This window comes from Pogoniulus pusillus, chromosome 3, assembly GCF_015220805.1.
Source record: "Pogoniulus pusillus isolate bPogPus1 chromosome 3, bPogPus1.pri, whole genome shotgun sequence".
NCBI lineage: Eukaryota > Metazoa > Chordata > Aves > Piciformes > Lybiidae > Pogoniulus > Pogoniulus pusillus.
Genome location: NC_087266.1, coordinates 16,982,728 through 16,999,267, shown reverse-complemented (window position 1 = coordinate 16,999,267; position 16,540 = coordinate 16,982,728). Strand labels below are relative to the sequence as shown.

The following is a 16,540-nucleotide window of genomic DNA, read 5'->3' as shown; positions in this document are numbered from 1 at the left end:
CACCATTGCAATATCTCTCAGTCTCACAAAGCGAGGAGGACCTAAGACCTTGAGGAGTTTGGAGGGAAAAAGTATGAAGAAGATAAAAAGTTTATATTTGTTCTCTTCACATTACTGCTTTTCCTGCCAGTTTTGGAAAATTTGGGTCTTACTTTAAAGCCTGTGTTACAAGTGCTGGCAAAAATAACCAGCTGTAACGTATCAGCTTGTGTGATTAGATGGATGATACTTCAGTAACTCCTGATGATCCCATCCTATTCTGTCAATGATTCTGTTTTGGCTGTCATAGTCTACATCAAACAGATGCTTTACTGGAAAAATAACCATGATTTTGTTCTTTATTTTAAGGGCATCTGATTTAAGCTAGAGGAATGGGAGAATGTTCTTTTCCTCTCCACCTTTCTTTGGTTGATTACTTCTCTGAAAGAGTTGCTATGAATGGCTTGTAAATAAGGGCTAATGACATTACCATGCAGAAGAGAGAGACAGACTGATGTGGATCTCATGTTTTTCCAGATGAGGATAGGCATTCACTCAGGATCAGTGCTGGCTGGAGTTGTTGGTGTAAGAATGCCACGTTATTGTCTCTTTGGGAACAACGTCACCCTTGCGAGCAAATTTGAGTCAGGAAGTCACCCGCGCCGCATCAACGTCAGTCCAACCACATACCAGTAAGTCCTCTTAGCTGTTTCATACTCTTTTTATTTCAGCCTTTTTTGAGTTTGAGCTTGTAAAATGCTTGGTCCTCAGCACATGAACTTCAAGAGAAAGGGCACCAGGACAACTGGAAAGAGGTGTTGCCTGGAGCTGTCAGTCTTTTGTTTGCAAGTTTATATTAGAATATGTGAAGAAGTCATTGGAGGCAAGGAAGCACAACAGGAGGGCAAGCGATTGATGCCTTAAATATTAAGTAACAGAAGAAGTTGTAGATGCCTCCCAAAGCACCATAATTTTACCCACTGTTACAGCTTTAGGCTAAAGATTTGGGTTCTACCCACTACAGAGTTCATGGAGAGAAGGATATTCCCATTGGCTCAGAAGAAAATCTTTAATTTTGCCAGTAAGACCAAGCTTTAAAAGAGTTTTTATGCTTTCTTGAAGACAGAATTTCTTATTTAGCACTGTAAAGAGACACTCAGACGCATTTTCTTAATGTAGGAAAAAGATTGAAAATGGCAAAGCATTATCCCTCTCTCTTTGTAGAAGTTATGCAAATGGAGAGAAGGCTTGATTAAATCTGCTTATGACGAACAGCTGCTAAATAAAAAAGGTGTTCCTTTTTGTTCAAATTTGACAGCTTGGCTATTAAAATTTCTGCTGCCTGAATTACTACAGATCTACTTACTTTTTTTTTTCTATTGTTGCAGTTCTCAATCTTAACTGTTTTTTCCAATGTTCTATATCTGAAGCAATTTTCTGAAGTACGATTCTGGGACTGTTTCTCTGTGTTAAATCTGTATGCAACTGCTCAAATAACACTGCTTTTTTTTTCTTATACAGAACTGTGAATTCCAATATTTATATTTCCCCCCCATCTATCAATGTAATTTAAAGTTTTAAATGGAATTTCTTCATCCAAGAATTAAAGCATCTGCTATACTAAAATACAAATCGGTCAGAAATTAAAGTAACAAGTAATTCTAGCTAATGAATAATAATATTACGTTCTTCTGAAGAGCCTATTCACTCAAGATCAGATTTGCAGAATGGAGCAAGTGTAGCTAATCAAACAAGAAAAACTGAACAGTCTTTTGAGTGCAAAGTGAACAAAAGCAGATTTGTACAGTTGTCTGAAAACATGCAAGAGAAACACAGACCTAGCCTACTATCTGGTACAGAAAATATGTTCATTTAAATACAGATAAATTCAATTAATATACAGGAAATTATTCTTTGGAACTTGGAACTTCTAGTCCATAAAATATTGTCTTTAGGACCTTCCGGGTTCAAGTGGCATTGGTTCCTGATCGTCCACTGTGGGCTAGGAGAAACCCTCTAAGATGTTTGAAAAGTGATCACAAAATTGTTGGCAAATTTCCCCCAGTTTTGAAAACTTAGACAGTAGCAGGGCATGTGGTGTTAATTTTATACAAATGGGCATAAGTGATACTGGCAAAAAGCAACAAAGACTTTGTAACAGGGACCTGAGCTTCTCTTGTACAAGAGCAGTTCTTACATAGAGATATTCTCCAATGTGAAAAGGTCTTTGAGGTATTCTGAAAATAAAATCTGTGGGTTTTTTAGGATGAGAGATCTTAATACTTCACAAATGTGGTTTGGAAGTGTGATTCCACTCAGGGCTCTGGTGTTGCTCAAGATTGTGTCCCTGAGAGCAGAAATTGGTGAGCTAGGCAGTTTCATATTATTTTAAGAAATATAATTTTGGAAATGTAAGTTCTGAGTTTTTCTGGGGCAGTGATTCAGAGAACTCTTTTCTTGGCATGCTGAAGCCGGAATCACTTTTAGTGTGCCAGTACCAGTTGGGTTGAGCTTGGTTATGAGAGTGATGTGACACATCTTCTGTGAGACAACAGACTTGTGGTCACTGGTGAGCAACCTCATCAAGCTGAAGATGCCCCTACTTGGTGTAGGTGGGTTGGACTAGGTGACCTTTAAAGGTATCTTCCAATCCAAATAATTTTATGACTCTATGATTGTATGTTCTCTTTTTATCACATTGCTGGTAAAAAAAAATCTGTTCTGAAAGTCGGTTTGGGAGGTTATAGGTGGAGTTTGTTAAAAATCCATGCTTTGGTAAGTCACTACAAGTACATTGTAGCAAAGAGAAGATGGCTTCTGCTTGTGCCTCGCTTCTCCCCAGCTACTGTTGATTATACCATACCATAACAAGTCAAATGCAGATAACCAGGGTTCAGAGAGTATGGTTATTAAGACTTAGCTAGCATAATGTGGTCAGATTTTCACACCCTGTGTGTCCTCAAGGTTGTACCCAAAAGGGAGCTGCAATTTTTGTCACTTCCCTTTAATTGGAGAAATCCAGCAGGAACAAGATTGTATGTTTCAGGATGGACAAACTTTCACCTGTATGACGATCATGTCTGGGCTTATCTTCCAAAAAATTACAGATTTAGGCAGTTGGTTTCAAAAAGGGAAGGTAGTAGAAATGTTTCTATTGATGCAGTAATGGCATAACATAGAATTGCAAAACAAAACACAATAAAATACAGAATTGTTGGTATTTGTCATTGCATCACTGTGCCACATGAAAAAAATCTGCTGTGCAAACTCAGTGCTCAATTCAGACACTTTTAAATGCAATTAACAGGCTAGGCACATGATTACAGGTAGAAAAGGTAGAATTGTCAAGAAAATATGTGTTTGAATAAGAGGCAATTATCATTCAAGATGAAGGGCTATAATTAATGATGGAAAGAATAGGAATGTATTTATTTTACCTCTTTCAGAAATTATGTGAGAAAATAAAACAAATGTGCATGGGGTGACTATAGAAAGGCTATTTCAAACCATACCTTCTGGCATGGTTCAAGGCATGAAAACAGGGGGGAAAAATGCAAAATTACACCACTGCCACAGTGGCCAGGAGAGGCTGCAATTAGAAAATACTCTTCAGGGCAGAATTACTTAGAGCTTCTGAAGGTGGTCTAGGAGTTTTTGAGTATGATATACTGGTCCTGTCCAAACAAACAGGTAGTGATCTGATGCATCTGTATATGATTTTTTCTTAAATGTAATTTGCATGAGTATGTAATTTGTTCTGTACAAATAAAGTGATTAATCATATATTGAAATGCTATTAGGGTTGACCTTATATTTCATCAAATGCTTCCATCTGATCATGCTGTGCCACTACGTACTCAGTTCTATTTTTATTATCTATTAAGCAGTGTTTTCCAATGTAGATAATTCTGCAATCAGTATGGAAATACCATAATTCTCAATTAATTAAAACTATTGGCATTTATCATTACATGTTTGTGTCTGCCACGCCCCCAGTGAAAATTCTGATCTCAATTTTCTGCTTACAAATCATACAGATACTGGGAACGTGTCTAGTACTTATTAGCTTTTGTTTTACAGTACATATTATGCATTATAAACCATCATCAGCATTCAAATTATAATTACACTTCAGAATGCCTGTTACTGGTTTCAGACACTTCTCTGTGAGCCTATAATCTGCCCATGTGAGAGTTGGAGTCTAAAATTCCAAATATGAGATCTAACGTCACCTAACAGCAGCAGCAACCATGAACCTGGGGCAGCCTTGTTCCAGTTACACCTGCTTGGGCAAAGCTCTGTTGGTCTCTTCTCCCAGACAACCAGCAACAGAACAAGGGGACACAGTCTCAAGTTGTGCTGGGGGAAGTATAGGCTGGATGTTAAGAGGAAGTTCTTGGCAGAGAGAGTGATTTGCCATTGGAATGGGCTGCCCAGGGAGGTGGTGGAGTCTCTGTCCCTGAAGGTGTTCAAGAAAAGCCTGGATGAGACACTTAGTGCCATGGTCTAGTTGACTGGACAGGGCTCAGTGCTAGGTTGGACTGGATGATCTTGGAGGTCTCTTCCAACCTGGTTGATTCTATGATTCTATGGTGTGAAACAGCACCTTTTACAAAGTTGGCCTTTGAATCTGTTGGAGTAAGAGCTCACTTCTGTTCAAAAGATCTTGCTCTCTTGACTCACACAGGTCTTTTGACTATAAGATTACAGAGTCCCATCACCTTTGAATGAATCATTGAGTGTTGTAAAATAAGGGCTCTGGAACAGCACTGGTAAAACTTCCAGTGAAGCATGGAAACTGGACAGAGAGTAGAAGCTCTGTGACTGTTTAGCCATGTACCCAGGAAGGAATAGGAGAAGCGTAACACGTTCTGTGGTGCTTTTTTTTAGTAAAATGGCAAATCCAGCTCCAAGTTTAATTCATTTACATTATACTGAATTGAATAAAATTACCCAATTTTCCATACTGAGGAAGGAAGCACAATGAGATTTATGAGACTTCTTCAGCACAGAAGAGAGATTAAATATTTTTTAATTCTTTGTTTCAGCCTTGAATAATGATGTTTATAAGATATTAATATAATATATCTACATTCATCCTGTTTCCCTAATAGCATTAGAATGTAATGCCTTGGGATCTCTCAGCAGTTATCAAAAGGAGGTAAACATAATTGTTGCTATTTGTCAACTTACTGTATTTTAAAATGAATTATCTTTTTCCACTGTTTTCTACCTCTGGTCTTTTGCAGCATGTATTTCCCTTGTGTAGAAAGTGTTTCTGGCTCAAGTGATGGGTACTTCCCATTTTCACATGTTGGGCAGTACATCTGAGGCCTGAGCTTAGGCAAAGGTGAACAGACAGTATGCCACATCCTTACCTGATTTAAAAGTGAGATCAATCAAGCATACCTCTTTATTGAGCTAGCTAAGGTCATTGCTGGTTGATCTGCCTAAATTGCCCCTCAGCCTTTAAAACTGGTTAAAAACTAGAGAATTTGAATGTTTTCATAACATTTCATAACTGTTGTGTGGAAGAAATGCTGGGTTTAGGTTAAGAAGGATTCATTTACAGCTCTCTTTATGCTGATGTTAAATTAAAAATACACATTGCTATAAACTCCTTGTTGGTAGTTATTTTAATACAAATGGTTTCCTACAGGTTATATTTACATCTACATTTTTCTGAATCATACAAACAAATTAATTTCTCTCCAAGACACTTTTCAAATTATTTTACATTTTATTTCTGAGCTTCTTTAAGACATTCTTTATATCAGTCAATGCTCCATATGTGTTTCCATGAGACACATTGGTGGACAGGCAATTCAGTCATGGATAGAGTGGAAACATGGCTTAAACGTAAATAATGTTGTTAGTCTAATTACTAACTAAATACAAATTTAGTATTAGAAGTTTAATTGCTTAGTGGTAGTAGCTTAGCAGTAATTGTGAGCTTTAGGCAAGCAGTTGTGACTTGATGATGTCAAAGGCCTCTTCTAACTCAACACTCCTATCATTCTAGGATTCTAAGTCTTATCAAAATGCACAGGTGTATTCTTGATTTTCTGTTTCCAGTGCTACCTTCACCCCCATAGTTGCTGTGATTTGTGATTACTCTTCTGTCTGCCCATGCTTCTGCTTCATGACCCTGCATTCTTATTCAATATTCATAGATAGTTCATTCTGCACAGAATAACTCCGTGTCAGATCAGTCTTCATTAGTTAACATATCTGTTGCACCACAGTGTTCCATACAGCTAAACTAAAGCAGTAGTCATCTGACTTCTATACTACTGCTAAACTACTAAAAGCTCAAGCCTGGATGAATCCAGACAGCCTTGAATGCAGCACTATAAAATCAGTGCAAAGCTTAGGACATTTTACTATTCACGACAAAATCCTATTCACAGAATCACAAAATTGTCATGGTTGGAAGGGACCTCAAGGGTCATCTCGTTCCAACCTCCTTGCCATGGGCAGGGACACCATCCACTAGATCAGGTTGCCTAGAGCCACATCCACCCTAGCCTTAAAAACATTCCGTGATGGGGCTCCCACCACCACTCTGGGCAACTTGTTCCAGTGTTTCACCACTCCTGTGGTGAAAAACTTCTTCCTAATGTCTAACCTAATTATACCTTCCTCTAGCTTGGATTCATTCCCCCTAGTCTTGTCACTACCCAACACCCTAGAAAGTCCCTCATCAGCTTTCTCTTAGACTCCATTTAGATATTGGAGGAGCCTTCTCTTCTCCATGCTGAACAACTCCAACTCTCTCAGCCCATCCTTGTAGGAGAGGTGATCCAGCCCTCTAATCATCCTTGTGGCTTATTCACTGAGCTAATATCTAATATCCAAGACACAGCAGAAACCCAGTATTCCTTCTGCTTGGGTGGGTGAGAAATGAAAATTTTAAAGGGCAGTGATAAACATTGTGTTGCATGTGATGTACAATACATTGCATTAAAATATCATGGCTGTGCTTTCATGATCTTCTTACAATTGATCTGTATGATGGAAAACCACCACCACATGCAGTTCCATGGTTTAAAAGATAATGAAGTACAAAAGTGAATTGAGCATAGTCAGACATTTTTCAGTCTCCTGGGTTTTCTAGCATGTATAGAAACTGAGGGAGAAATTCAAAGCCTCTTAAATTTAGAACCAAGTGCACTGGTTTTTGGCATTACAAATAACAAACTATTTATATATTGTATTTTATGAGCAGCCTACAAATATTTCTAATGAGTGCCACAACAATTTATCATCTGAATTCATATCGAAGCAAATTTGCTGGCCTATGTTACCACACCAGATCCCCCTCTGGTGAAACGATCAACACTTGTTGCCACAGGGGAAGGGCTCAGCAGTCCAGCAGGAGATTCTGGTAACCTGTTTGTGAAGCCATTAATTACTTTTCCCCTAACTGTTCCAGAGAAAAGACAGGCCCTTGAGCACTACAAACTCTGAGGTGTGTTGGGTTCCTGCAGCAGAATGCACCTGCTGCCACTTAGCAGCATTTTTAAAGTTTGCTGAGGTGTGACAACCTGTGCTAGCCATGTCCAGCAAGCAGCAGTCACAGCTTCGGGGAGGAGATTCCAAAGGCTTCCAGGCACTGTATGGGCAATGTGTCCTCTAAAACTCCTATGGTAGCACTCAAAGTATTAGAGCATGCTGAAGCTAGATGAGTGCTTTCTCAAAGCAGCCAGAGCTGAGTTCGCATATCTGGCAATCATTTATTCCTTTAGCTGTGGAAACAGAGTTCTCAAAGAGGACTGTCTGTTGTGTTTCTGATAGAGCTGCTTTCTCCTATTTCCAGGCTGCTGAGTGGCTACTCCTCTCACTATTTTATTGATCCCTTTGGATGCATCCTTCAGTTTGCAATTGCACTTTTGGGGGAGGAGCGGAGGCAGTTAGCCTACTTTTCACCCCAAAAAAATCGTAAAATATTTGCAGCTGCACTTCCTGATGAGCCTGAGGGCAAGCAGAAGTACTTCACAGCATCCAGTGATAAGTGTAAAGGTCTGACATCTCTGAAATGTGGCAGTAGACAAGATACTGCTTTCCAGTAGATGTGTCCAGAGAAGGACAGCAAGGTTGTTGAGGGGTCTGGAGCACAAGCGGTATGAGGAGTGGCTGAGAGAGCTGGGGTTATTTAGCCTGGAGAAGAGGAGGCTGAAGGAGGACCTTATCACTGTCTACAACTACCTGAAAGGAGGTTGTGGCCAGATGGGTGTTCATCTTTTCTCCCAGGCAACCAGTGACAGAACAAGAGGACACAGTCTCAAGCTGTGCCAGGGGAGACTTAGGCTGGATGTTAGGAAGTTCTTCACAGAAAGAGTGATTGGCCATTGGTGCTGTGGTTTAGTTGATTAGACGGTGTTTAGAGATAGGTTGGACTTTATAATCTCAGAGGTCTTTTCCAACCTGATTAATTCTGTGATTCTGTGAGTCTGCAGGGAGAATAAAAATCATTGTGAAAAGTATGCATTCACCATAGGAGGCCTTGGAACAAATGATTCTGTGGTAACAAATGCTGGTTAGTTCAGTTTCTGAATATAGGAAATCACTGATGAAAAGTGTGACTGGTTGTCCTGGTTTTGCTAGGAGAGAATCCCAGGCCAGATATGGGCTGCAGGCCATTAGCAGTTCTGAGTCAGCCAGGACAGCTGACTTAGTTGGCTCAAAGGTGTATCCCATAGTGTGAGCATCACACTCAGTATAAGGAAGTTTTCTGAGGACAGAAGAGTTTTCTGCTTGGATTTCTTCGTCTGCTGTTCTTCCTTTACCTGCTCTTGAGGACTGTCTTCCTGGATATTGTGGCTGCTGCACATTTGCTGAGCTGAGTATAATTTTTTATAACCTGTTTTGACATTGGTACCAGTTTGGCTATTTCATTAAATCTGTTTTCATTTCAACCTGTGGGTCTTCCCTGCTTTTCCTGATTTCCCTTCCCTGATGGGAGGGTCATTGGGTGACAGAAGAACTTCTATGGTTTAACCCCAGATATGGGCTAAATGCAGACACCCTTTCTTGCCAGAATGGTTTGAAATACAAACCCTGTCATCTATGGAAATGGAAGCTGCAGCTTTGAAAGGCTTCTTCAAGGTTCCCACAAAGTATTTATTCACATAGAGACCTCCTGACCTTGAGTTGCTTCTTATTTCCACTGGAAAATAATCACATTTTCTATTTACATACTGACACATTTTTCCCTTTTTTAAAATTTTATTTTATTTTAAATAAATGAAGCAACTGAAAAAAAAAACAACAACAAAAAGATAATCCTCAGATGTTACCTGGTTTGTCTGAAAGTAACAACATTTCCACAAGCAAAGGGACAGAACAAGAATTTTAACTCTTCTGGATGCTTTCATGTTAGCAGGGGAAGCTGTCAAAGTTAATCAGCTCCAAATCAATGTTTAAGAAGCTCTTCCTCCCCTGAAACATCAGAAAAGAAGACAAGCTGAGGACAGACCTAGTTCCAGGCAATTGAATAACCTATTATAAAGATAATCTTCATCCCTTGTGAGCTCTATTGATCAATTACTCAGAGGTTCTCGAGGAAACAGAGCTGAGATCAATGTTGTGGAATATATTCAGACTTGTTATATGCATATTCCTGAGCTGTGGAGGTTGTGCAACTTCAGCCTAAGCTTTTTGACTATGGGACACAATCTCATTTTCAGCCTGGGAAAAAGGAGCAATATTTAAGGAATTTGAAGAAGCTGTTCTTTACAGGAATGCTGACAAAGCCTTTTTTGTCCTGATTAAAGTCTTTCTAATCCTACTGTTACAAAAACCAGCAAATTACTTCCCCCCCCCCCCCCCCCCCCCCCCCCCCCCCCCGCTTCCATTAGCTTCCTTAAAGATTTCCTGCCATGCTTGCCTGGGAGCTGAAACACTATCCCAATAAAGGTCAGCTAAACAATTTCTGAGAGCTCTCAGTCAGGGAGTCAAAGAGTGTACCTATTGTAGGGGTTTTAAGGATGTCACAAGCCACAGAATGTAGCCATTTCCAAAGGACTAGTTGGTTAGACACCATTCACTCCTGGAACGTTCCACTGCAACCAAATTACAAGTCATAAAAGAAGTGAAATAGGGCCTTTCATTAATATGTTGGACTTGGGTTTTTTTTTCACATGGGAAAATAGTGTGAAATATCAACTAAATGCAGTATCAGCCCTGAACTGAATCAATGAATATGTCTCTCTCTGTGTATATATATATATATATATATTACAGTTTCAGCTTGTATAACTGTCATTACAATTAGATCATTTTAGCCTCTGAGAAGGAAACCACTGTTTTTTAGCAAGGCCATATGCTCTGTAGTGAGTAGTCAGTTGGAGGAAGAATGACTGCTGTGAAAGCTTACAAATTTGGCTCAGAAAGTTCTCAGAGTTCAAGTGCTGCTTGCAGAAATCTAGTTTGGGGAGGAGCAAAGAGTTATTTCAACGATTTAAGCCTGTAGCTTTCAAATACAAAATATTTGCTGCAAGCATTGGGCAAATGAAAAGAGAGATGATTCTGCAAACTCATATTCAGTTTAGAAAAGATCAGAATATTTTGATCATAAAATTAGCAGTCTGGAAAATAGATTATGGCTTTCAAAGTGCATGCTAAACAAAGACCGCCACAGAAGTTCAAAGGCAAAAACTTTGTGGTATTTATAACCAACGGGTTATTTAAAAGCTGGGAAGAAAATGCCTTTATATTTCAATAAGTTCACACATGACTGTCTCAGCAAAACCCACAAAAAATGCTCAGTGAAGGAAGCGTCATTTCATGTGCTGAAAATCCTGGAAAATTCTTGATGGAAATTAGCTTTAGAGGCATTAAATAAACAACCTATTATAAAATCCACTGAAGCTAATAAAGTGCTTCCCAGTAATGGTTTTGAGCTTCAAATTGGTTGAGAGAGAGAATAAATACCTTGGGAGGGAAGAAGATTAAGACTGCTTTCATAGATTCAGCTGTGCTCAGATTTTACCATTACTTCAAAACTTTTCTTGTCAACACTGCTGGGGACTGAATATCCCTAACTTAATTTACTGGAAACAAAAGGAAAATGTATGGAGTTGTTTTCTTTATTTCACAAGTCTGACTAGTTTCAGGCAAGGTACTTGACACAAAAAGTCCTAAACTTACAGGTCTAGCCAGAGAGAAGTTTCTCCACAATGGAGGAAGATGACTAATGGCAAAAGGCGTTGTAGTAAGTTCTATGACTTTTGTACCAGTTGTGTGCCCATGCCTGAAGGATGGCTTCATGGCTGCTCTGAACCTGTACCCCTTTGTGCTGGTTTGAGGCTAATCAGAATGTTTTAATGAGAGAAATTAGATCACTGGTTGTGAAAAGAAAATAATGATGAAGTCTATATTATTCATTAGTTTGCTGAGAGGGATAAAAACCTAAAATGTAAGCATTTTTGGCCACTCGTTCTGCGTCACTGGATCAAATTACTTCCTCTTAACTCCACCCTATTACCTCTCCTCTAATCTCAGCTAGCACCTAACAATGTAGGCTTTGCTGGTTCTTTTGTTTGCTGGCTGGGAAGGGAGATAAAGAGGGAGAGAGAGTAGCTTTGAGCCCTTTCTGGACAGTTTCCTTTGTCCAGGAGGGAGTTTGGATTCCTGTATTATTTGTAATATGTATAGAATTGTAAATACTTGTAAATATATTGTATATATGTGTAAATGTATATATGTAAATATATTGTGTATATATGTATTGAGCACAAGCCCTACGAGGAGAGGCTGAGGGAGCTGGGATTGTTTAGCCTGGAGAAGAGGAGGCTCAGGGGTGACCTTATTGCTGTCTACAACTGCATGAAGGGTGGTTGTGGCCAGGAGGAGGTTGCTCTCTTCTCTCAGGCGGCCAGCACCAGAATGAGAGGACACAGCCTCAGGCTGCGCCAGGGGAAATTTAGGCTGGAGGTGAGGAGAAAGTTCTTCACTGAGAGAGTCATTGGACACTGGAATGGGCTGCCCGGGGAGGTGGTGGAGTTGCCATCCCTGGAGCTGTTCAAGGCAGGATTGGACGTGGCACTTGGTGCCATGGTCTAGCCTTGAGCTCTGTGGTAAAGAGTTGGACTTGATGATCTATGAGGTCTCTTCCAACCTTGGTGATACTGTGATATATATGCTCATAAATTTTGCTTTGCTATGAATATAGCTTCATCCTGCTTCCAAACCATCTGAGCTAGTCTGGTAAATTTCAATAGTGGTGGTGGTGGGGAAGATCCTAACCCACATCATCCTTTTTTGATCTTAACCAGGTGGCCTAGATGAATAGTTTAGGATTTGAATCTGATTTTTGCTGAAGCAGGATTTGCTGTATTTGAACCTAATCTTTGAAATACAATACTATGGAGTAGAAGAAGGGCAAAATCTGATCACCTGGATTCTACCTGTGAGAGCTCCCAAGCACTGCCACTTTCATACCTGTTTTGCGGCAGGAGACCTGTTGGTAATTATCACTCTGAAACGCTGATTTTTGTACCTCTGGCCAGTCTGGAGTGTTTTAAGTGAGCCAAATGATATGTTACGGAAAATGGTTGTTATTAATGTGGTTCCCTTTATGGTACATGAATCTGTGAATGCTGATACTAATTTTCAGAGAATGTGTTTGTGTGGGCCATGTCCTCAGCTAATTTCAGTCAACAAAGCTCCTTGAAGTTGATCATGCTAAAATAATATATGCTGAGGATCCTGGCTTAGGATTTTTTTAGATGTAATGTAATACTTTGAACTCATTTTTTTTATTTTGACCATGTGGGATTGATCTCTTCCACAGACATGTTTCTGGACTGTGTTCTACAGATTTTCAGATCCTTCTGTTCTTTTTCTTTTTTTCCCCCCCCTAGGCTTTTGAAAAAGGAAGACAATTTTGTTTTTGTCCCTCGTTCCCGTGAAGAGCTTCCAGAAAACTTTCCAAAGGAAATTCCTGGGATCTGTTACTTCCTCGAGGTCAGAAGTGGGCAAAAGCCACCCAAACCCTCTGTCACATCTGCCAGAGTCAGAAAGATTTCTTACAACATTGGCACCATGTTCCTTCGGGAGACTAGCCTATGAGGCGTGCTGCAGATCAAAGACTCGGCAACAAAGCACAAGCCCAGAACTGGGTCACGGCAGGAGAGCTGGAGGTTCCTTCTATTTCACTGCCTTGAACAAGCGGTAAAAGCTCCATGTAATGTCAGGCAATAATCATTTTGAAAGATGGGTGACTGTCAGCAAACAATATGGAGATAAGGGAAAGAAAATAAACACCACACTTCCACTTCTAGAGGAATTTATTTCATATACTCCAGTCTGGCCCCTCTATGACAAAACCAAACCAAGCAAGCAAATAAAAATCCCAACTCTCAAATTAGAGATTGGTTTTGTTTTGTGCAGAAAGGATGACGGTTCTCTGTAGATTTGCACCAGCTAAGCAGAATTGAGAGTCAGTTCTGATTATGCATTCCTACATTTAATGTGTTCTTCAGTAAGGTAATGATGTTTTTTAACTTTATGAACAAACATTTCATACATATACTGTAGACTTATAATCTTCCTGGCAGGAGTAATTATAATTCAGTATAAATAATTGTAGGAATTTTACCTATTTTTATACATATTTCACATTCTGGATAATTACATTCCACATACTGTAAGCTGAGTGAGCTTAGATAGCTTTTAACAACAAACTAATGTATATTTCATATATTTTGCCTAGCAAAGCTTATAAAAGTGGAAGGAAGTAATTTTTTTTACTTTATTGGCAAGGAAAAATGTCAGTATTTTGCAGGAAAAAAAAAAACAAAACAACAAAACACTTCAGTAAATCTCTTTACCTGATGCCTATGCTAAAGATGTTTATGCTTTAGATGAGCATTGTCTTGCTTATATGAAATAATGTTCATTATTTGTCCAACAGTGCTGTATGTCCAATCTTTCCAGGACACTGAAAGCAAAGCGTAGAAGACAAACAGATAAGTTCTGTTCAGTGGGGCTTTTTCTCACTTCAATTATCAACCAAACTGATTTTTGTTAGAAATCACAGACTTTAAAAAGAAAAAAAATGAACTTGTGAAAACTTATTCCGAGACATTCCAGCAGACACTGGAAGATCTCTGGATACTGTTTTTGCACTCTTGTATTCCTACTCCAGTTTGATTATTGAAAATCCCATCTATTAATAATGATATTCATCTGGAAAATTCCTCTATTGCTGCATTAGCTGACAAGTCCCCTTCTTTATCTAATGTGGATAAAAACACTGAGAGGGGAGAGGCAGTACTTTCCCATGATAAGTGCAAATTTAGTTCAAGATGTGAATGAGTCCATGTCAGTTTCTTGGTTGTTTTGTTTTTTTTTAATGCTAGTTCTTTGCTATTAGCTACTATGGCTTTGTTGACTTCAATGAATCTAATTGAAATAAGATGTGAACCTGTCCCTTGCTAAACACATTTGCAGGCATTGTTTGTTTCTCAGGTTTTCCTTTTGAAAAATAATGGTAGTCAGTTTTGCTTTGCAGGTGTACTTCCTTTAGGGGGTCATACTGTAGTGTGATGATGTTCTGCTCTTGCAGACTATTAGTTAACACTTGTGCAGTGACTCTGAAGTGGTTGAGCTTTACATGATGCTGATCAAAGATCACTGACACCAAAGATAAGACTCTCAGCAGCACTAGGAAGCACGAGAAGCTTTGCACTTCTAGAATCTAGACCAGAAAATCAAGTTTACTGGCAGATTTAGTAGTTACAACTTGAGGCATCTTTAGAAAATTAGTAAACTTTCTCCATATGTTCAGATTGTCCAGGTAGATCTTTCTGTGGAGGGAATGACAGTGCTGTATTTCTCCCCTTGACCAATAGGCCATGTTAGAGTGGGAACAAGTCAGTATGGCACTGTGCTTATGCTGAACACATTTCAGGCTCCTTTTTAAGGAAGCTTTTCTGGCTGAGAAAGGACTATCTCGAATCTATACAGATGTAAGCATGCAGAGGATTTCTGAATTTGTTATGCAGGGGTGTTGTTTTTATTCTTGTCTGAAGAGAGTAGATGCATGGGAATTAGCCCAGAACTTAATTTAAATGTAATTTCCCTTCCTTTCTACTGGAACCCAAATTGTAAGGGTTTTGTCCACTGGTATTAGAGCATCCTTGGGATTGGAGGAATTATGTTTTTATCTACCTTGATAAACAGTACCTGCAGCTCTACTACCTATCAGAAAAAAAAAAAAAAGCACTTAACAAAAGTTGTTTGAGCTTGAGGTTGCAGGATTTCCATTCACATTTCAGCCCTGAGAATTTTCTGCACAGGATGACAAGTTTTAACCTGTAGCCATTAATTTGCACATACACAGGATGTAGCATGCATGGTTTTATCCTGAGAACACCAGTGAGACATGCAAGACTCAAAACAGAGCGAAGGTCATATTTTACCACTGGAAGAGAAACATCACTTCCTAGCTAATAAAACTATGGTTTTGATGTCATTACCTAATTACTATTGATAGATGGAGAAGTCTTGCTGACTTCGCTGGCATATCCTCATTGTTCCATGGGTGCTGATGTTGGAGTAGCAGTGTCTCTGGCCAACCTATTTTTCCCTCTCACCACCCATAGTCCTATGTGAAGAGAACAAATGTAGAGGTTCACACTAAAATCTTGCAGTGAGCTCAATGACCTGTCTATCCAGTTATCAATAGGAAACATCTAGGCCAATTCTGTGGCTGATCCTGGTAGATCCATGGAAACATTCTCATTAGAAATTATGGACAAATGCTAATTCTAGTTAAAAAAGAACTATCACCGTCCTCATCCTCCTGGAGACTGTTTATTCTATAAATAAATTTATAATCACAGAGATCAGTGCAAAAACTGAAAATTGGTGTGGACATTGGCAGCGTTTAAAAATACATCATCTGTCTCCCCAAATTAGAGTGGATTTACTGTGTAAGAATTTTTAATCTCTGCTTTTTCTAAGCTTGTGTAAATGTAAGGTGCCCAGGACTTAAGCGCTGATGCTAAGTGTTGTGTTATTTGTTTCTGTCTTACAATAGGGGAAGTTAATAAAAAAGTGGAGGCTCTCCAGGGACATTTTTCCATCTCAGTGTGAGAAAAGTGTGAAACAGATTCTCAGAACCCTTTAACTTATTCATATCTGGTCCCTTTAATATGAGATTGCAAGTTTATTTTGACAACTTTGTGAAGTGAAATGAAATCTATTATCAAGGTTGATGCTGTAAAGTCCATAGATGGTAGATTCAACATTTCTTCAACACCACTTACTTTTAGTGATAGGGAGAACTTTCTCATTTGCTTGGCATTGTCTTCATAAGTAAAACCCGTTCTCAGAGTTTTATACTTTGGAATGATGAGATGGAGAGGTTATAGGTACTGAAATGGATGTGAAAGTCACATACTATGGTTGGGATTTTCTTATATTTTTGTTTCTATAAAACAGAACATCTTCTACTGCCTGGGGAGGTGGTGGAGTCATCGTCCCTGGGGCAGTTCAAGGCAAGGTTGGACCTGGCACTTGGTGCCATTGTCTAGCCTTGAGCTCTGTGGTA

The 16,540-nt window shown here is 39.2% G+C and overlaps 1 protein-coding gene across 3 annotated transcripts in view; it reads left to right on the top strand.

Moving 5' to 3' along the window:
* GUCY1A2 (guanylate cyclase 1 soluble subunit alpha 2) overlaps positions 1-13,335 on the top strand; it is a 178,000-nt gene extending 164,665 nt beyond the window's left edge. Inside the window, exons 7-8 of one of the 3 annotated variants that reach the window (XM_064170894.1) lie at positions 517-671; positions 12,846-13,335. In XM_064170894.1, the coding sequence (XP_064026964.1) occupies positions 517-671; positions 12,846-13,053 (363 nt within the window). In that variant the 3' untranslated portion in view covers positions 13,054-13,335. Of the gene's footprint in view, positions 1-516; positions 672-750; positions 1,348-1,500; positions 1,730-12,845 lie in introns of those variants that run through there. The other 2 variants (XM_064170904.1, XM_064170912.1) reach the window with 2 other exon arrangements.
* Positions 13,336-16,540: the final 3,205 nt, after the last annotated feature.